At 42.2% G+C, this 22,200-nt stretch overlaps 2 protein-coding genes and 1 long non-coding RNA gene across 7 annotated transcripts in view; 1 reads left to right on the top strand and 2 right to left on the bottom strand.

The window, feature by feature from the left end:
* Positions 1-820: 820 nt before the first annotated feature.
* BAG2 (BAG cochaperone 2) lies at positions 821-14,253 on the bottom strand. The gene is made up of 3 exons (XM_036249221.1): positions 13,986-14,253; positions 3,623-3,732; positions 821-1,463 (listed from the first exon to the last, which is right to left on the bottom strand). The coding sequence occupies exons 1-3, from the start codon at positions 14,096-14,098 to the stop codon at positions 1,051-1,053; spliced, it is 636 nt and encodes a 211-aa protein (XP_036105114.1). The 5' UTR covers positions 14,099-14,253; the 3' UTR covers positions 821-1,050.
* Positions 3,623-22,200, bottom strand: part of ZNF451 (zinc finger protein 451) — a 108,270-nt gene continuing 89,692 nt past the window's right edge. For 2 of the 5 annotated variants that reach the window (XM_036249216.1, XM_036249219.1), the window contains one exon: positions 7,018-7,079. In XM_036249216.1, the coding sequence (XP_036105109.1) occupies positions 7,033-7,079 (47 nt within the window). In that variant the 3' untranslated portion in view covers positions 7,018-7,032. Of the gene's footprint in view, positions 3,733-7,017; positions 7,080-9,356; positions 9,475-17,510; positions 18,202-22,200 lie in introns of those variants that run through there. The other 3 variants (XR_004957799.1, XM_036249218.1, XM_036249217.1) reach the window with 3 other exon arrangements.
* LOC118621816 lies at positions 13,442-15,547 on the top strand. The gene is made up of 3 exons (XR_004957800.1): positions 13,442-13,738; positions 14,539-14,793; positions 15,342-15,547. It is a non-coding gene; the product is annotated as an uncharacterized LOC118621816 (long non-coding RNA).

Raw genomic sequence — 22,200 nt, 5'->3', positions numbered from 1 at the left:
AGAAACGCTCACTGCCGGAAGCTTTCAGTGAAACAGCTACATTTTAATTATTGATGACAGTATAAGTTGATATAACTCTTACACAAAAAACCCTGGAATTATGTCAGGCCACGAAAATGTATAGATCCTTTGACATAATAAATCTCATTGCTGGGAATTTATACAAAGAAAATAAAAACAAAATAAGGAAAAAGCTCTACGTACATAAATATGTTGCAGTAATGGCAACAAATTGGAAATGTGTCTAGTAAGGGACTGGGTAAGTCAAAGGTTTTTAAGTTGACAATTTAAGCGGACTTTATAGCAGCATTTAATTATTTTTTAAAGGCAAGTTACAACATTGTATTTACATAACAATGAACATTTTCGAGGAATGATGCATTTGGGAAAAGATGAAGTGGACAGAGTTCACAGTGGTAAAATCAGATGTGAATTTTCTCACATTTGTCTATTTTCATGTATATCAAGAAATACATTCATATTATAAGATGTGTAAATCTTTAAGTTCAAAATAATTTGACATGCATGTCTGAAAAAGCTTCTGAATGAGAGAATGTAGGGAAAGGTTCTTACGGAGTGACTCCTCTCTCCCTGTAAGCTCACAGCTTGGCCAACACGAGATGTGTGTGCTGCTGCGTGAAGACGTTCAGTCAACCAAACGCTTTACGTGCCCGCGTGTGTCCACACCACACAGAGCCTAGGAGAGAACAGTGGTTCTTTTGCCCCTAGCTAAGCATTTACTTCCCCCACATATACAAAACATTCATCCTCAGAATAGTAAAAAATGTGCGTGTGCGTGTGTGTGTGTGCGTGTGTATCCATCCTAGTACAAGACAAGAATTCAATCTAAAAACTTACAGGAAAATAATTAAAATATTTCTACTTTTAATTGTTATTCACAAAACTAATGACACTGGAATATTTTCATCATCTGAAACAACTTTCAGTATCAAATGAGTGGTTATACCTAACATAAAGAACTAGTTAACACTTAAAATAGTATTTTATCATTTTCACGTCATTGTTTGTAAGTACTCTTAGGTTTGGAAACTAATTAAATCTGCTTTCGGAGTTCTGCTGCAGAGCTACGGAACCCGCCCCTTTAGAATGCTCTAACAGCTTGATGGCCTTGTCCGAGTTTTCAATATTTCTAAGCAGAGTCTCTAATCGTCTCTTTATTTTCTTCTGATCTTCAAGTGCACAGCCAATTACTATGGATTGAAACTTCTGATCAACTGGCCCAGGTGGCACCTCAGACGAACACGCACTGTACAGCGACATCAAGTGACTCTTGGCACTTCCCAAATCATTCAGAAACTTACTGACCACCTCGTCGATAATCCTGGTGGCATGCTTTAGGGATTCTTGCTGCTGAGGGTTTCTAATTGTTTCTACTGAAACCTCAACAGTGAGGGTTCGTCCCATCAAACGGTTTGCAGTCAGATTTAATTCTTCTCTTTCTCCTAAAAAGTTTGAAATATCAATCAATATGAGACACAAACTTATCTGTGTTGAAGGGGTTCAGAACAGGCCTCAACAAGATGTGCTACATTGGAAGATGAATTATTTTGAGCTGAAGGCACTTGAGACCCTGAGGGTTCATGAGAAACTCTTTCTTCTCCCTTAAAGATTTAAATTAGTGGTCTTGCTCATAGTAAGAGTTATTACCAGAGATAACTTCTATGATCCAACCATAGGGCAGGACAAACTTTTAATAACTGAACTTCTGCTCTTCTTATCGTCCTGTGAATCTCCCTCCTCCCCTCTAGCCCAGACGCCCTGTCTCATGCCGCAGCTCACACTGTCACGTGTACCTCATCTTACCTGTCTCTAAACCTCTTGTGTTGGGGGGTAGGGCGTGTCTCTGACTCTCAGGTATGTCAATTCCCATATGTACGCATGTAATTAAATTTGGTTATTTTTCTGTTGTTAATCTGTCTCATGTCGATTTTAACTATTAAACCAGCCAAAAGGATCTAGAAAGGTAGAGAAATATTTTTTCCTCCACTAACATCATAAACACTAACATTCACTGTGGCTAAATCTATTTTCTGTAATCACCTCTGCTATGAATTTTCTAAGGGTTAAAGTTAAAACTATAGCAATACGATCAAATGACGAAGTGTACCAGATGACAGAGGGCACTGTAGAATGCCTTTTCTTGAAGGTCTGTATACATGAATACCAGACGACTTCCCAAGTTGCCGTGTTTGTGGAAGTCTGGGCAGGGATGTGTCTGTAACTGGGGTGGAGATTAGGTCTTACCACAGAGTGAAGAGTGAACAAAACTAGAGTTTTGTAGTGTTTAGGGTTAGGGATGTGCATGTAGGGGAGGAAAAATAATTTTCACTCTACCTTTCTGAGTTCTTGTCTGAGAACCCCTGTAATAAAAGATTAACAAGAAACAAAAGTTTATTAACATGTATACCTCACGTATACATGAGAAACTGACAACTCTCCCAGATGGCTCAAGTCACCACCTTAAATACCATCTTCAGCTGAAGATGAAAGATGTTAGGGAGGGAAGGAAGCCAGTTACTGGAGGTTACCAGGAAAAGCATAGTAAATGTTAAGATTTAACCACAGTGGCTACCTTCTCCATTGATAAGAGTTTCTTGTGATTTACAGAAAGGGAGACACCCTTACAAATGGAAATTTACTTTATAAATGTATATTTATTTTACAAAAGGGTAACTTCTCTGTTTTTAGAGCTTCTCTTGTTTTTGCAGTTTCTCAAAAACAATCAGCTCAAAATATCCTTATGCCAAAGAGGCGTGTTTTTTTTGGGGGGGGGAGGGGGCACACTCTGCATTTTATCAGAGCGCAATGCCCCAGTCTGGGCTGAGAAAACAGCCATGACAGTGGAGAAAAGCTGGCCTCAAAGTCAGGCATCCACTCCAGCCCATCAAGACAAATTTAAGATGCCAGTGGTCTAAGTCTTGGCCAGCACGTAGAGGCAGTGATGGGAAAAAGGGCTCTGTCAACACTTTATTATTTATATGAAAAAGTCACCAATCCCCTGTCTGACTTGTTCTGCAACTTCCTTCCTAATTTGTTGGTCTTTGGCCAGGATGGTGAAGAGACAGACTAGATCTGACTGCACTGTGGACTCCGGAGTTAGGCTGCACATTTATGCACCAGGACCGGGCCCACTAGCTTGTCCTGTGAAGGCCATTGCTAATGAAAGAAAATCACAGTCATGCTTTTCATATGAAAATGACAGGACATTTTTACATTAATGGGGTTTCATTGGGTCTATAATTTACTTTCTCTGCATTTTGCCCCATCCCCTCTCATCTTTCCCTCTGCGTTTACATCTACATTCCAGTAACTTCTATAGAACTGAGGTTCTGTACTTGGCCTTATTGTCTGGGGCCAGCTTTTCTGCCAGAGGAGCTCGCAGGCCTCCCCCTCACTCTGGCCTGGGCTGGGGAGCACAGTGGAAGAATGGTCTCCGGGAGAGAGGCTCTTGTAATGAACTGAAGCTGCAGCTGCTGCTGACGCTCAGCTTCAGTGCTGACACCTGGGGTACTCACGCTACACGTCAAGCAAAAACTGACCCAGGCTCATCATGAGCCCCAGGGGTAAAGGACGAGTCCAGGGCGGTGGGGAAAGCGCTCACCATCGCTGATCTGCCGCATGTCCTGGCTGTTCTGGATGCTGTGGATCATTTCCAGGAGGATTTCTCGCTCTTGTTCAATAGCAGTTGCTGCTTCTCTTAAAGCTTCCACCCTGTATAAATCGGGAAGCACAGCAGTTACTACATGGAAGATTAATAGTCTTCATCTTTCTATCATTCAACTCGAGTTTAAAGGTTATTAGGAACAGTTTTCACAAAGTCTTTATTCCTTTTTATTTTTTCATTTTTCTTTCCTTGCTAATCCGCTTGTCCCACTCCCGTTTTCCTCCCTGCTTACGGGGCATTCTATTTAGTGATTATCTGTTTGTTCTTGCAAAATATGTATTTGTATATTCATATATTTTCCATTTGTATCTCACTCTCAGCAGTATTTTATTAAGAACCATCCAGGTCCCTCCATGTACATCTAATCAGTAGCTTCTAATCGTATGTACTCCACATGTACATACACCTGCTTTACCTCCACTCTGCCAGCGGAGACCCTCCCCCCGTCCCTCAGCTATTCATCACCACAGTAACGTTTCAGTGAATACATGTCCCATAAGGACCTGAACGAGAATCCCCGTAGGATATCTCCCGGGACAGAACACAGACAAAGGGTATGTGTGCCGTCACTGTGGCTCAGTGTAGGGCTGCTCTAGAACGGCTACAGCAGACCACGCTCCTGGCAGCAAAGCACAGCGTCCCCACATCCACACAGCCTACCAGGACTCAGCCTTTTCCAGTTCTAACTACTTGCAGTCTAGTAAGGTAGTGATAGTTCAACATTTAATTTACATTTATCTCATTTATAATTTTGGACATCTCTTTGAATCCTTATTATCCTATTCATAGCCTTTGCCTATTTTCTTTTTTAAATAGGTATTGCTGTCCTCTTGTTGATTTGCATACTCAAGGTACTAAGCCCTTGTTGGTTACAGACGATGCAACAATCTTCTCTCATCCTATCATATATGAACTTTGGGATATTCTTCACTGAATAGAAATCCTTATTTTATTTTATTTTTTTTATCCTCACCCAAGGACATTTTTTCATTTTTTGTTCAGACAGAGTGGGAGGGAGAGAGAGGAAGAGGGAGAGAGAGAGAGAAACATTGATGTGAAAGGGACACATCGAGTGGCTGCCACCCGCATGACCCAACCAGGGCTGGGGACAAACTGTAACCGAGGTACATGCCCGGCCAGGGCCAGAAATCCTTATGTTAAAGTGATTAAATTCATCTTTTTGTGGTTGTGTTTTGCCTTATGGTTTATGCTTTTGAAATTTGTTTCAGGGTCTTCCCCATCCCTAGGTCATAAGATGTTCACCTACATTTCCTTCTGTTAAATCTATCGTTTTACCTTTATCCTATTTATATCTTTAAAAAAAAATCCTCAACCAAGGATATATTTATTGATTTGTAGAGAGTGAAGAAGGGAGAGTGAGAGAATGGGGGAGGGAGGGTCAATGTGAGAAATATCGATCAGTTGCCTCCTGCATGATACTGACCAGAAACCAAACCCACACACCTGTGTGTGTGTGTGTGTGTGTGTGTGTGTGTTTGTGTATGGGATGATGCTCCAACAAACTGAGCCACCTGGCCAGAACTCTATTTACATCTTCACTCATCTAGTTAATTGTATGTAGTTAGGTAAAGGTGTTTTATTTTTCTCCCAATAGTAAACCATTCTCTCCAATATTATCTACCAAAAATCCATCATTCCCCCAGTGGTCTACCTCTGAAATCTCTATTCCATTTGACTGTTCTTACACAAACACCCACTTTAAAAAAACAGCAGCTCCTCTGGCTGGTGTGGCTCAGATGGTTGGGCATCGCCCGGGCACTGAACGGTTGCAGGTTGGATTTCTGGTCAGGGCACATGGCAGGGTTTTGGGCTTGGTCCTCGTAGGGGGAGTGCGGCAGCCCATCAATGTTTCGCTCTCACATCTATGTTTCTCTCTCTCCCTCTCCTTTTCTCTCTCTCTAAAAAGCAATTTAAAAATCTTTTTAAAAATAAATTAAAAATAGCACCAGTCTCATAATATGCCTTAATATTTGGTTGGAAAAGTCCCCTAATCTTCTTTAAAGAAAACCTGGCTATTTAGACTTTTATTCCTCCATAGAAGCTCCAAAGTGTATTGGTTTTTTTAATAAACTGAGGTAAATTTGACATCTTTCTAATATTGGCATTCCATGCAAGAACATGATATATCTCCATTTATTCAGATCCTTGTTTATATTCTTTATTCGAGTTTTGAAGTATTCTTTTATTTTTATTTTATTTTATTTCGGGAGCCACTACTTGGAGCTGCATGTCAGTAGTGATGTTGTCTTGTGATGAGTATTCTTTTTTTTATCCTCATCCAAAGACATTTTTGCATTTATCTTCAGATAGAGCGGGAGGGAGAGAGGGAAGAAGAGAGAGAGAAACATCGACTGGTTGCCACTCACATGACCCCAACCAGGGCCAAGGACAAGCTGCAACTGAGGTATGTGCCCTTAGCGGGAACCGAACCCAGGACTCTCTCTGTGGGCTGACGCTCTAACCGCTCAGAAAAACTGGCCAGGGCATGATGAGTATTCTTAATGGCAGTCTTGTGGACTTGAATGTTCTAGACACTTTGTGGATAATACATTTTGCTATTGTGAATAATACATTTTTAATGATATTTCCTAGTTGGTTATTTCTGGTTAGAGAAATGCTGCTTTTTTTAGGTTCCTCTTGTAACTGGCAACCATGACTTATACTTAATTTGAATGGGTTTGTATTTTGATTCTATTGGTTCTGTGGTAGGCAGTTAGGCAGACATAAGCAGAACAAGGACAATGAGCCAGAAACAGAAGGTCTGGCTAGCAAAGGACAAATGTAGGGTGGGACCTAGTCCCCAGGGTGACATCTCTCCAGGTCCAGAAAAGCAACACAGCAGACAAGCAACACCACCCCAGGGCTGACCTCAGGACTAGCTGCATTGAATAATGAAATGACCCCCCACACACCCTGAAAGACACACCTGGAAAGCTGTTGAATATTCTGAGATCCTCCCCTGGGACCTCCCCTAAAATCTCCGCCCTCAGAACCCTTAGGACAGAGGACCCAGCCGCTCTCCCCCCTGGGGGCACACCTGCACCTTTCCCTCCCCCTCACCCCCTGTCCCCGCAGCATGTCGCCTGTACCTTTCTCACTTCTAAGCTCCAAGGGCCCTCCATCGCCTCTATAATCTGTTTCCTCAGCCCATTTCTTCTATGAATTCTTCCACCTCTGTGATTTTATAATTAAATGTTCTCTCATAGTTTAAGTGTTGGCTCTGAATTCTTTCCTAGCCAAACAAAACTCAAGAACTGAGGTTGCTGAAGCCAGGGTCAGTCAGACCTGGCGCCACTCCTGCCACAGCAGTTCTTCTAGATCGATAATCAGAAAATGATAGTTTTTATCTCTTCCTTTTCAATGCTGTCAGCTCCTGCTTTTCATTTTAGGGAGAGAGAGAAAGAGAGAGGGAGAGAGAATCAGTTTGTCATTCCACCTGTCCATGCACTTACTGGTTGATTCTTGTAAGTGCCCTGACTGGGGATTGAACCCACGATGCTGGCATACTGGAGTGGTGTTCTAACCAACTGAGCTACTCCGCCAGGGCTGTTAGCTCCATTTTTCTTTATATAGTACTGACTAAAGTCCTCTGGTATTGTATTAAACAGCCGTGGTAAGAGAGGGCATCTCTGCCTTTTCTGGAATTTAAAGGGAGGGCCTCTGCAGGGTTTGCTGTAGAGCCGTGACAAAACCACAGAAATACTACTTTCCCCGACTCCCCCAACTACGCACACTCACGTAGTTATTACTGCCCATACACATGAACATACCCAGTCCCTAAAGAACTAGGCTGTGGGGTCATGAGAGCAAGGACAAGAAACCCTGTATATTTAAAGTGCTCTGTTTGCAGGGCGCTTTCTTCCTTTATATTACACCACAACTAAGTTGCCAACTTTTCCAGTATTCAGATGGTCTTAGAAACCCAAGATCACAGTCTAATCCTGACTGTTGCCTTAAGCGGTCACAGAAGGAACAGCCTCACCAATGCTTTAGCACGTGTCCGTTCCATATAAGGATCCCCCCCCTCACCCCAACCACACATATGCCTTTCCCCCAACAGTCACCCACCTGTTATGCCCCAAAATAGCACTCATAAGCAGTAAAGTCACAGGGTCTCTTCATTCATCAAGATACTAAATATATGTTGGACTTTGTGATTATAAGAGCCAGTAAAAGTAAAGAGCTGGTAAGAATCTTACTATATAAAAAATTTGGCTAGAAAATACAATCAAAATTAATAATCTATATAAAATAGGAATAATGCATATCAGGTCCTCTTGTAGCACCATGATGAGCTTACACATTTTACATCTGCAAACTCTTAGAAAACTAGGACCCAGGACATATGAAATAGATTGAGTTGGCACTGATATGTGTAGTCAGAATATTTATGCTAAAAGCATGAACCATAACTCGAGTATTTAAATGACACAGATGAACCATGTGATTGATAAATGAGAAGATGCTGAAAGAAGAGATTAATTTTTTAACACTTGAGTTTGTATTCAAATGTAAGATGATAAAGAATTGAAAGGTATTCTAAAGAAGGAGGCTTCATTTACAACAGTTAAGTTTCAACAATAAGTTTGTGGTGTTGTTAACAAAAAACGGTTTAAAAGGAGACATTCTAGGAAAAATATAATCTGTTATACGAAGAAGTATTTTGTTATTAAATGAGACCAAATATAAAGGAAATTAGATGGAACTTTTATGGAGCACCCCCTGTCCCCAGGCTAGAAATTAACAGGGCATTTTCCCTGTGGAAAACAGATTTAATCTTTTACAGAACTTTTTACATATGTTTTCATATCATAGCAAAGGTAAAATGCCATTCTTCAGAACCAAGGGTTTCTGTTTCATCTTTGGCATCCGTGACCTTCCATATGCTATTCCCTCTTCTGCAGCATTCTTTATCCTTGACCCTCACCTACTGGTCAAAGTTTTTCCAAACCCAACCCTTTGGCAGGAACTGTTTCCCTAACAACTCCCACCTCCTCTCCCTTGGGGCAATCAATGCTCCCTCTACACTACTGTACATCTATTGTATGGATGACACTGTTTTTCTTTTTTTTTTCTTTTAAAAAGCTGTACTTAGATCTCTCCTTAGCTTGTTAAAGTAATATTTGTACTGCTTATCAGCTATTGGTACCCTTAAATCCAACTCATATAATCTTTTGGTCTACCCTTTCCATTACTTCTAGAAAATTGTTAGCCATTATATCTTTGAATATTCCTTGTCCTCTATTCCATTATTTGCTTCTGGAACTCTGGCTAGCAAATGTTGGACCATCTCACTTTATCCTTCATGGTTTGTTATTTTTTAACACATCATTTGACAGCACTTTTCTTGGCGGAGAGGGGCAGTTCTGTTTTTACTAACAGATCCTGGAAGCAGCTACAAGTCCAAATTGGGAAAGAACTTATCCTCACATCAAGGCTGGCCTGGGCTGTTCTGGAAAACTCTCTGCATGAGATCACAACTAAGCAGACTCACACACACACACACACACACACACACACACACACAACTGTAGTCAGAATATCATCCTCAGCTGGTCCTCTGGTCTCCAGCACCTCACAAGTCCTTGCAGTCTGGGTATCAAAAGACAAATTGTTGGGAGACTGAGAAGAGACCCAACAGCTACTTCACCAGACTGGCTGCTCCTGTGTCACATACGCCGCACACAGCGGACATCGCAATGGCTTCCCGTCCAGCTGGTCAAGCCCGGAGCTGTTCCTGAAACTCCCCTCGCCTCAATTTTCCTCATCTATGAAACAGGATGAGGAGATGGTGGTTGTGATCGAACGAAGTAAAGCTGGTAAACAATTTAACACAGTGACGACAGCAATTAAAAACATATATACCCGAGTTAATATGTGTCATGGGCCCAGGACGCTTGCTGGCACACATGAACTTGGGCTTACAAGTAACAAGAATTTGTGTTTTCATAAAAAGGAGTGAGAATGGCAAGTGCTCCTCTCATGGATTTTATTTGAAAGAAATCATTTCCAAAACAGGTACTTAAAATCATAGTCCACTTATACAGTACCCTTGTATCAAAAGAATACTACAATGATTACTCATATTTTAGGCAATGAAAGATTTTTAAAGGGTTTTCCTCATCACAACCAAAATATTAAATTATATTCACTACCGAGACACTTTGGTGTAAAAATGGGGCTGGTGTTTAGCGTGAGGAGCTACTCAGGAGGAGTGTGGCCGCAGGTGAGCCACTCGGTCCCTCTGGACCTCGGTTCCCTCATTTCTACAAGAGACCATATCTGCCCTCCTATTCAAAGAGTTTTGTAAGGTTCAAATCACAATGTTTATGAAAAGTGCCCTTTTAAATTATAGGCTATTATACAACATTAACTGTGGTGCCATCTTGTGTTACGACTCCTGGGACACCGGCACACCCTAAGAAGCTCGAAGCAACAGGAACCCTCCAGCCAGAAGAATGTCCACATCATGCCCCTTCACTCACCCCGCCCTCCGTGCGAGCCACTGCGAAGGGCTGATAAGACGGGAAAGAGCCACAGTACAATCAGTTTGGGGAAACTTGTGAACAGCCAGTCTCCTGCCCTGCCATGTCCCCCTGTGCCATCCCCCACAACCCATGTCCCATCCTCCTACCATCGAGCCTAGGAGGAACCACTCAACACCTGGCACAGAGCGGGGATTCAATATTTACTGAAGCAAATGCCTAGTTAAATGGCATTTTCACCTCTTTCAGTAAAATCGCACATTCATCCTTATACTATTCCCACATTGTAAAATACAACACATTTAAGAAAACTAGTAATAAAGTATTAAGCTCTATAGCCAGCCTTCCTGGGTTCTAGCTTTGTGCCCTTAGACAAGACGTTGAAGTTCTCAAGTCAATTTCCCATCTGGAGAATGGAGGTAATAACGAGGAAAAAGGGGCAAGCTGGCAGTGAGGGACAAGATCACAGGAAGGGAAACAAGCTAGAGGACCTTGTAAACACTGACAGGATGCAGCTTGCCTGCGGAGATTACCTGGGGATAACAAGGTGATTTAGAGCTGAACCCAGCTCGGCGGAAAAACACGAACCTTAAAATGTACAGATGTTGCTGAGGCAGAATTGTTTGAAAGAACCAACTGGAGGCTAGTGAGGTATATATGTACCCCTAGACAATGGAACCCCACAGGCAACGCACTGGGGTCCCTCCCCCACTGCGGGGAGACTGTCTTTCAAATAAACTTCTCTTTCACTTGCACTTTGTCCATGAACTCATTCTTTGACTTAACAAGACAATGAACCCGGACCCGAACACCGTCCCTTGGTTTCATAACTTCCACAAAGGCATGGGGCCTGGCCTATAGTCAGTGCTTATCACATGAATAAATGTTAGCATGTATTATTTATAATTATGATAAATTAAGCAAGGTGTTTTGAGCCACCAATGAATGTGAAAGACACCATTTAGAACTGGTAATGAAAACCAGGAGATAAAGGAATCTCATTTAGGAGGAGTCAAAAAAGACAAGCTAGTGTCATGGTAAAATGTTAGAAATGAATTACATATGAATATCATGTTTTCTTTTAAAAATTCACCTTCTAGGCATGATTCTAGTTTTTTTTGTTTGTTTGTTTTTGTTTTTGTTTTTTTATCCTCACCCGAGGATATTTTTCCATTTTTTGTACAGATAGAGTGGGAGGGAGAGAGAGGAAGGGAGAAAGAGAGAGAAACATCGACGTGAAGGGACACATCGAGTGGCTGCCACCCGCACGACCAACCAGGGCCGGGGACAAACTGCAACCAAAGTACGTGCCCTTAGCGGGAACCGAACCCGGGTCTCTCCGGACCGCAGGCCGACGCTCTAACCGCTGAGCCAAACTGGCCAGGGCCATGATTCTAGTTTTTAACAGTGTAGTGCTCTGTGACTCTGCCCATGTGGCTTCAAATAAACCTGAGTGGATGAGCATTAGCATTTTTCTTTTTGTATCCTCACCTGAGGACATTTTTCCATTTTTTGTTCAGATAGAGTGGGAGGAAGAGAGAGAGAGAGAAACATCAACATGAAAGGGATACATCGAATGGCTGCCACCCACACAACCCAACCAGGGCCGGGGACAAACTGCAACTGAGGTACGTGCCCTTAGAAGAAACCGAACCCGGGACTCTCTAGTCCGCGGGCTGATGCTCTAACCACTGAGCCAAACCAGACAGGGCTTAATTACTCTTCTTTTAAAGAAAGAAACAAAGCTTTAAAAAGTCTAAAATTATAAGAAAAGTCCTTATAATGAGCAATTCAACACATATTAATCAGTCTTTCCTCCTCAGCTCAAGGGTTAATTAAGAAAGCTATAGTTTAGCCCTGGCTGGGTGGTTCAGTTGGTTGGAGCACTGTCCAGTACACCAAAAAGTTATGGGTTCAATCTCTGGTTGGGGTTTGCACACAGGAGGCAAATGATTGATGCCCCCCCACCCCACTCTCTTTCTCTTTCTCTAAAAATCAATTTTAAAACAAAACAAAAAACATATCCTTGGGTGAGGATAAAAAAAAAATAAGTTATAGTTTATTCACCTGTATAGAGTAATCAGAATTCATTTTACATTAGTCAACATTAGACTATAATAAACTCAAATCCAGAGGCTTTTAGAGATGAGAAGTTGACTTTTTAAAAAATTTTAGAGAGTGGAAGAGAGAGAAACATGAATGTGACTGAGAAACATCTTGGGTAGCTTCCCACATGTACCAGGGATCGAACCGGCAACCTGGGCAATCACCTTGACCAGGAATCCAACCTGCTACCTATCGGTGTACTGGAGGATGCTCCAACCAACGGTGGACCTGACTTCTTTGGTACCTGCCGCACACGAGGCATTAGTTCAAGTTTCAGGACAATGACTCAGCTTGAAGAAGGAGGGGCAACACCCTCATTCCTATGAGGAAAAATCCCTTCTTTCTGATTAGGGGGGAGAGAACCCTGAAATGGTTGAGAACAGGCCCTCAAAGTTCTAAAGACCCGGGGGTACGTGTCAGTTACTTGTTATGCTGCTGCTACACAGAACGAAATGTTCTTCAGAGGGACGTGAGGTAGCTGAGGCCACTGATCCCTAGTTCTGATCCGCTTTCTCTGGGGTTGATGCAAAACTGTTAATGTTAAAGTAAAGGAGAAGCATTACTTTTCTCTTGTTCTGGTTTTCATTTCTTTCTCATTCTCACCAGAACCCCAGAAAGTGGTTTTGGCTCAGGCTTCTCTAACTACTGCCATCTGTGAAATCATTGTGGGTGAAGACTTTCTCATGCTCTGACTTCTTTCTGGGGGTAGTAATAACTAATGCCTCATTTGCTAAGCTACACGGTGGTTATTAATGCACTGCCTTGGAAAATGCACACCTCTCCTTGTTCTGGTGGATTCGCCCAGGGAGATCAAGACATAATGCCACGTGTCTTAAACTTCTTGGCCCACATTCTCCTTTGTCCACCCAGAGCCTGGTGAGACCTACGGGCAAACTTCTGCGTCGTCCCCGGGGTGGTGGGCGCCTCCGTGAGATGTGCATCCGACTACACCTGCGCACAACTGGGCAGTAGCTTCAGTGACGTAAACGCGTACAGGAAGCCGCTAAAAGTTTGCGTACACTGCTCAAGGAAATACGTATTTCCAAAATCTAATCTGACTTGGAAATGCTAGATAAGCCTAGTGCTACATTAGTAAGTTCGTGATCAGTTAACAGGGAGAAACTTATCCTCCCAGGCCAGTGACAGCGTTTTGAAGGTGTCAGCAGGGCGTCTTCAATGGAAGGAGCTACCCAACCACACTGGGAGGTTCACAGGACCGGGGGCAGGACTGGGGGGAGCCGGGGCTAAGGTGTCGTGGTTCCACCAAGCACCCAGCCGCGGCCCCCGCGGCCCCCCACTTGCCCTGGTCCCCTCTCCGCCTCGCTCTCGGATGGGCTCCTGGATTCTTAGTTTCTGCTCCGAAGTGTCCCGGGCACAGAACCGGACCGTCCCGTCAAGGACCGCGCCGCCGCCGCCTCTGACAGACGCACAGCAGCTATGAGTAAGTTTGGGCAGGAAAGGCTTGGGCAGGCCGTGCCGGCCCCCAGAAGGTTCTGGAAGTTCTGCAGATCCGCGCTGCCACCGTCCCTCATCTCCCATGACGTCACTTCTATCTCTGATTTCCCGGGGCTCCCAAAGCTCGGTCGGGCGCGCACGTGGCCGCCCGCGGGGCGCTCCGGGCTCCGGACACCCGCCGCGTCTCCCGGGGCAGGACGGGGAGCCCCCAGAAGCCGCCCGCCCGGCCTCACCTGAGCTCCAGCTGGTCCAGGCTCTCCAGCAGGCGGCTGGAGCGGTCGGCCATGGAGGACGAGCGGCAGAAGCGGCCCTCGTTGGCTTTCGCGTTGATCTTCGCCTGGGCCATCTGAGCCTCCGAGGCGGGCGGCCAGGAGGTCACGGCCTCTCCGCGGCGGCGAGTGGAGGCTCCGGCGGCGGCAGGCGTCGCGGTCACCGCGGGGCTCCCGCCTCCCTCTGACGCCCGCCTGCAGGGGGCGGCCCCGGAGCAGCAGACTCCGCCACCGCCGCCAAACAAGGGCAGGCGCACCGCCCCGCGGCTCGGCGCAGGCGGGGGACTGGGCCGGAGCGGAGCCGGGGCGTCCGGGGCTCCGGGGCGTCCGGGGCTCCGGGGCGGGCGGCGCAGGAGGGGCGGGGCCTGCTCCACCGGCCCTGGAACCCCCGCGGCGGGAGACGCGCCCCACCCCGAGGCCCCGACCCCGACCCCGACCCGGCGCGGCCGGCTCACGCGGGAGACCTAACGGCACCCGTGGGTGTGTGACTCTCACGGCTTCGCCGGGTCTCTCCCAGCTCCCATAATTCACAGCAAAAAAAACCAACAAACCACACACACAAAACGCGTTGGAGTCCCTGTGTCCGCGGAGACAGGCCCCATTGGGGATCAGAGGCACCGAAGTACAGCTCCGAGGCGGTCCGTACCCGCCGACCTGCCGGACCTGCCCTGTCACCACGTTGCTGAACGAGAATGACAGCCTGCCTAGCACCCCGACGGAAGAGGGGGGAAGAAAGGTCTACCCAACTTTCTTTCCAGTTGGATGTAGGAAGGTGAATTTACTCCGTTCTAATGAAGGAATTTTTTTATGAGGTTTTTCCTATTAAAAAGTTATTGTTGGAATCTGAGTGCAATAACTGGTACTTATTAAGGCCATTTCACACCCCATTTATATAAATCTGTTAAGAATGAAAAGATGCAGTAGGCCACGAAGTCAGTAAAAGTGCAGTGGGGCTGGGAGTACGCTGAAAACTTGCGATTTGCTCCCATCTCATTATAGCTACGTGCTTCATGTTGTAAGGATGAGAGTGTACAGGGCATAGAATGATAGGTCATCAATTTAAAGCTGAATCACAACCTTTCATCTGAGATCAAAGCCATTTAAATACTTTAACAGAGATGAGGCCCTTAAACTGGAACCCAATTCCCTCAGACCTTCATCTGAATGCTAATAAACTCCTGGTGTATGGGATTACTTGACCTCATTAAATACATTTTGTTATATCATGACATAAACTTGGAATTCAAGGATATTTTGAGAATGGTTTAAAAGTATCAAGTAATTTTATTATTATGCTACACTCTTTTTCTCATATACTAGATACGATCCATAAGCAAATCCCCAGCTCTACCTTCAGAATATATCCAAATTTGTCTTCCGAATTTCGCTGCCACCAACCTGGTCCCAGCCACCAATTCACGCCTGGATGATACCATACTACCCTCCTGTCTGGTGTAACTACTACTACTCTTGCCTCTCAGTATGTTCACTGCAGTAACTTCAGTAATCATTCTAAATAAAGCAGTTCACACAATTCTCAGAAACCTTCAGTGGCTCCTCATTTGAGTAAAAACCAAGATCCTTAGAAAGGCCTCAGGGACTTTATTACTCTCAATAGCCTTCTTGCTTTTCCAAGGATATATCAAACTGGCTTCCAGATATCTACACCCTCCATCTGGCACTCTCTTCCTCAGACATATTTGCATGGCTCACTGTCAACTTCTTCAGGTCTTTTTTCAAGTTCATGTGGTCAGGATCCTTTCAGACTACCCCATTAAAAATAAATCCCCCTTGCCCCCACCCCACATTATCTTTCCTTTCCCTATATTCCTTCATTACACCTATCCCCATTGAATACACTTGCTTATTATCTAACACTCTATCCAACCTCCTCTCCAATGAGTGCTCCACAGAGTGGGTTTGTTTTGCTCACTGGTATATCTCAAGCGCTTAGAACAGTTGCTGGCACATGGCAAATATTCAATAAATACTTTGTGAGTGAATGAATGGATAAATGATAAAACAAAAAGATAAGAATCTTTGTCAATGTTAGAAACATTTACTTTAGTAATTTGGTTATCCATATAACTTTCTGTAATGTCATCCATTGATTACATCTCTCCCCTTGTATCTAGATTGCATTCAAAGTATAAAATAACTTCAAAATTATTTTTAATTGCTTAACAAGTAGAAACACAATCAGTGACAACTAATTAAAATATTAAACAACTCAGTTATTTATTTATTTTTATCCTCACCCAAGGGCATTTTTCCATTTTCTGTTCAGATAGAGTGGGAGGGAGAGAAGAAGAGAGAGAGAGAAACATCCACGTGAAAGGGACACAATGAGTGGCTGCCATCCGCACGACCAACCAGGACCAGGGACAAACTGCAACCGAGGTATGCGCCCTTAGCGGGAACTGAACCCGGGTCTGTCTGGACTGAAGGCCGATGCTCTAACCACTGAACAAAGCCGGCCAGGGCTCGGTTACTTTTTTAAGGGTCATGATGAAAAGTGTCAGTCACACTCTGTCACATATACTCCGAAAGCTTCTTACAGAGCATCGGTGCACCTCACACCTCTGGCACAGAGGAGTTGTTTCCTCTTTCCGGTGTCTGCTTAACCACTCTCTTTCTGGAATGGCCTTTATGCTCCTCACTGCTGTGAAAGCTCTTTCAGTTGTCTACGAGGTCTGGCTCAGTGACTATCTCCCAAGGCCTTACTTGACCACATTAACATACAAATTAAAAGTGCAATGTGGTCATTTTGAAAAAATTACTGGTAAATTCTCAAGCTATAATGTCTACTTAAAAATATATATACAAGCAGGCAGAATAGACCTGACATCTTAAGTAATACAAACACTTGATTTCCAATGTGAACTGAAAAAACTATACTAATAAAAAAAACTACAGCAATGCTATTTCACACTAAAATATGCAATTGCAGAAAAAGAACAAAATTCTAGCCATGATTCTTTTCTTAAAATGTTCAGTTTGGTAAGCAATTACTACTAAAAAATTTTGGAATAACATTTCTGGTCAAATAACATGAAGCATATACACAAAGATAGTATGACAAGCCCTTCTTAGTCTAATTATGTAACATTTTTAATTATTCACAATGGGGCCTCAACATTTAAAAACTGAATATGTGTGTATATATATATATAATATGAAATATAGGAAACTGAAAAACAATTTAATGAATAACTAAAATGAAAATACTACATATGAAATAAAAAATTTAAAGGGTTAAGGAAGATTATTCCTGAGTAGACCTAGAACATTATTTTTATAAAGATTATGTTTACACATATGTAAAGGACTAATATTATTAAAAATTTAATTCTATGCAAATATATTTTGACACTATTCCCTTTAAACAGTAGATAATAAGTGTCACATAAAAGTCTAAGCAGGTAAAAGGAATAAAAAAGGTTTCTTTTTAATTATTTCAAAGAAATCTGAGTATTCTTTTTATTCCAGCAATGCGCTGCTCTAATTAAAGCAGGAATACACATCTGAGTGAAACCCATGGAGAACATTCATTGCTGGTAAAACTTTTACACTGATTCCATGATGAGTTTCCATTACTCTCTTCTAATAATCATAAAGACCTCAAAGGTTATTATATACATATATTAGCCCTACATGAGAAGTAGAATTTACAGAAAAACTATTCTGACAGCTTTATTTATATTCATTTTCACTACTTAAAAAAAACAAAACCAAGAACAAACAACTAGAACCATCTGTATAGTACAAATAAAGAAATAATGCTACTTAGGAAACATAACAATAGTCAAGAGCTTTTCTATTTTTTAATTCTTTTAACCTAAATATATGAATTCCAAGTTAACTGGGAAACCATCATACCTCTAATAGAATACATGATTTATATATTTGCATTAACATGTATTTTATTCCTCTGTACATTTTTGTAAAAGAGCACAAAAATACAAAGCAAATATAAAATTCTGAACACGAGAAAGAAAGAAAAAAAAAAAGGCAGGTTTCAAATACATCTGTACTAGTTAGTACATTGCTGGCCTTCTTTAGAAAACAAATTCAAGAATTCATTATCCTGAGTATCTTCAAGGCTACTTGATGCTGGGTGGTTATATCTTTAATTACATTTCCTCAAGGCTTCTTCTAATAGCTTCTTCTAATTCTACATCTGCATTAAAAAACAGAGAATTTTAATATTTAGGGCAGAAAACTAATAAACATGTACTTTATGTAAGTCCTATCAACTACATCTGTCTTTTCAAGAAGTAAATGAAAATCAAAATGGAGAAACTTATGATAACAACTTTGGAATTTCTCCATACAATTTGAGTATTTCAAAATATGAGAATCTGGATATAACTTCAAAATGAGTTATAATATATATGAACTTCCTAAGGAACTTGCAAGTTAATTCTATTTAGAGGTATAGAAAGTCAAAACATTTCTAGAATCACTGATAGGTAATCACTAAATTCAACATTAAAAAATCCATGCATTTATTTCCAAAAACACTCAATGTAATGTATGTAAGACAAAACAGAAATATGCAAAACCATGAAATGGTAAAATCTCACAGGCTATTAGCATCTAAAGCAAAAAATGAAACTCATGGCTATATATAATGTTTTCTGAGTGGCCTATATTATATACACATATTCACTCATTTAATAAACATTTATTAAATGCCCACTGTACACCACACTGAAATAGAATAGTGAACAAGAGACATCCTTAGGTTCACAAGTCTCTCCATTTCCTTCCTGAGAATGATGCTAAAGCCCAAGAGGTGGAATTAGGTGTCAATTTCTGGGCCTTCACTACCTTCTCACACCAAATTTATCTAATCTCATCCAGTCTACAGTCTCGCAAAGCCTGCTTGGTTCATGGGACCAGTTGCACCTAGGAGGCAGCTGCACCCTCCTCAGCTGGGACACTGGTGTTATGTTGTCTGTATTTTAAAATACTACAAGCTGGTACATACTGTGTGTTAAGTTAAACCAAGATTCTAGGTCAGTGAGTTGCCTTAGATGAATTCGGAGAGATGAAGTACAAAGAAAAGCCAATATGCTCTTAACAAAGAAGAATTAAAATGACAAGATTTGTAAGGATATAAAAACTTGTTATGAAGTTAACAGTAATTAAAGAGTGTGGACACTAGTGCAAGAATAGATGAAGGGATCAAAGGAACAATATCAACATCTCAGAAACAGCTTCCAAGCATATATGGAAACTTAATTTATGACAAAAGTGGCTCTGCAGAATGGTGGGAAAAGATGGTCATTTTAATTTAATGAATGGTTGTGGGTCAAAAAACCTATGGAAAAGACTGGAATGTATTAAAATTACTTTTATTTATCAAAAACACACCATTAAATGAGTAAAAAGGCAAACAATACAGTGGGAGAAAGTATATGCAATACATAGAACTTATACCCAGAAAGAAGTGATTTTCAACCCAGAAAAATCAATAAAGAAAAATAATAATCTGCCCTGGCCAGTTTGGCTCAGCAGTTGGAGCGTCGGCCTGCGGTCCCAAGAGACCCAGGTTCGGTTCCTGCTAAGGGTGGGTGCCTCAGTTGCAGTTTGTCCCCAGCCCTGGTTGATTGTGCGGGTGGCAGCCACTCAATGTGTCCCTTTCACGTCGATGTTTCTATCTCTGTCTGTTCCTCTCTCTCCCTCCCACTCTACCTGAACAAAAATATGGAAAAAAATGTCCTCAGGTGAGGATTAAAAATAATAACAATAATAATAATCTGAAAGAAAATTGTCAGGGATTCCAAAATGGTGGCAGAGGGAATGGAAGCTATAGAGACCATCTCCCAGGACCAAACTGGAATTACAACTAAAATAAAGACAAATCGTCAGGAAAAAGCAACAGAAAAGCAGCTTGCGAGGATCATATAATCAGGGATACTGACTTGATCCTGGTAGGACTGCAGAGGCATGAGAGGGGGGCTGGGAGCCCACAGATTACAGTGGCCTTGGCTGTGAGCAGCGCCCTGGGGTTAAACTCCCAAGCGGCTCCACAGCCCAGAGCCGGACAGACGCTAAAATAGCCATAGCCACTCACTTTGGGCTCCGGCAGAGGGAGGACGGACTGGACTAAAACTGTGTGGGGACACGGGATTTGGAGGGCGCTCAGAGCTTTTCCTGAGTTGCAGCCACACAGGACGGTGGCCATCTTACTCCTTCCCAAGGATCTGGAGAGAGGCAGCGGACCCTCCCGTGGAGATTCAACCCCACCAGGTGGGACACTAAAATGCAAATTGAGGTTCATTAACAACCAGCATCTGCCCCACCCTCAGGAAATCCCCTTACTTGAGGGAGTTTTTCATTCAACTGAGAACTCAAGGCTCTTCAAGTAACTGCTACTGATACCCCCCAGGCAAAAAGCTGGAGGATAACTGAACCATTCCTGGGCTAGCAACTCTAACCAGGAAAGTAAAACTTGACAGTGGTGTTTAATGTGGGTCCTCCCTTGGTCATCCAAACCCAGGAGAGGGAGCCACAAACAGCAGAACACCAACACCCACAGGGAAAATTTGGCAGGCTCCAAAGCTCACTGTGATAGCCAAAATGGTGAAACACAGAAACAAAAGCCAAATGAAAGAACAAGAAACCTCTACTGAAGATAAGATAAATGTGGAGCAGTTAAGCAAGTTAACAGAGCTAGAATTCAGAGCCATGATCTTGAGGAAGCTCAACAGCATGAGTAAGGACATCAACACCATGAGTAAAGACATAGAAATGTTGAAAATCAGCCAACTAAAAATGAAAAACCACCAGGAAGAAATGAAGAATGACATATCAGAAATAAAGAACACATTGGAAGGTCTAAACAGCAGAGTAGAGGAAGTTGAGGACCAGATCAGTGAATTAGAAGACAGGGTGGAAAAAATCAACCAATCAGAAAACCAAAAGGAAAAAAACAATTAAAAAAAAACAGGAAGACAGCTTAAGAGAATTGTGGGACAACTGGAAACGTAATAATATTCACATCATAGGAGTCCTTGAAGAAAAAGAAAATGAGCAAGGGTTAGAGAATATATTTGAAGAAATAGTGACAGAAAACGTCCCTAATTTGGTGAAGGAAGAAGGCATTCAAGTTCAAGAAGCACAGAGAGCCCCAAGTAAGAAGAACCCAAACAGGCCCACACCAAGACACATAGTAATTAAAATGCCAAAAATTAAAGACAAAAAGAGAATCCTAAAAGCAGCAAGAGATAAGCAACAGGTTACCTACAAAGGAAACCCCATAAGGCTCTCAGCTGACTTCTCACAAGAAACACTACAGGCAAGAAGGGAATGGCATGAAGTAATCAAGGTCATGAAAAACAAGGATCTGAATCCAAGACTACTCTACCCAGCAAGGCTATAATTCAAAATAGAAGGTCAAATAAAGAGCTTCCCAGACAAAAAAGGCTAACGGAATACATTACCACCAAACCAGCACTGCAAGAAATGTTAAAAGGACTGCTGTAATTAGTAGAAGAAATAGGAAGAAAAATATAACCAAACTAAACAAAAATGGCAATAAATAAGTACATATCAATAATCACCTTAAATCTAAATGGACCAATAAAAAGACACAGAGTAGCTGATTGGATAAGAAAGCATGACCCATCTATATGTTGTTTACAAGGGACCCACCTCACAACAAAAGACTCACATAGGTTGAAAGTGAAGGGATGGAAAAAAAAATCTTCCAAGCAAACAGAAAAAAAAGCGGGGGTAGAGCAATACCCATATCTAATAAAATAGATTTCAAAATGAAGGGCATACGAGAGACAAAGAATGCCACTACATAATATCGAAAGGATCTATCCAACAGGAAGATATAACCTTGGTAAAGATATATGTACCCAATATAGGAGCACCAAGATATATTAAAATTCTTCTGGAGGACTTTAATGGAGAAATCAACAGCAAGACAATAATAGCAGAGGACTTCAACACCCTGCTGACATCACTGGATAGATCCTCTAGACAAAAAATTAACAAGAAAACAGAGAATATAAATGAAGCACTAGACCAAATGGATTTAATAGATATCTACAGAGAATTATACCCCAAAACTACAGAAATCACATTCTTCTCAAGTGCACATGGGACATTCTCAAATACAGACCACATAATAGGACACAAACTAAATCTCTAGAAGTTCAAG

Source organism: Molossus molossus, unplaced genomic scaffold (assembly GCF_014108415.1).
Source record: "Molossus molossus isolate mMolMol1 unplaced genomic scaffold, mMolMol1.p scaffold_m16_p_8, whole genome shotgun sequence".
NCBI lineage: Eukaryota > Metazoa > Chordata > Mammalia > Chiroptera > Molossidae > Molossus > Molossus molossus.
The sequence above is the reverse complement of the archived record's forward strand: the minus strand, read 5'-3'. Positions and strand labels throughout refer to the sequence as shown.

Coding starts and splice junctions, on each gene's coding strand:
- BAG2 (XM_036249221.1), bottom strand. CDS start 14,098: ATGGCCCAGGCGAAGATCAACGCGAAAGCCAACGAGGGCCGCTTCTGC. Junction 3,733..13,985: donor CTGGACCAGCTGGAGCTCAG/GTGAGGCCGGGC, acceptor CGATTTATACAG/GGTGGAAGCTTTAAGAGAAG. Junction 1,464..3,622: donor CATGCGGCAGATCAGCGATG/GTGAGCGCTTTC, acceptor CAAACTTTTTAG/GAGAAAGAGAAGAATTAAAT.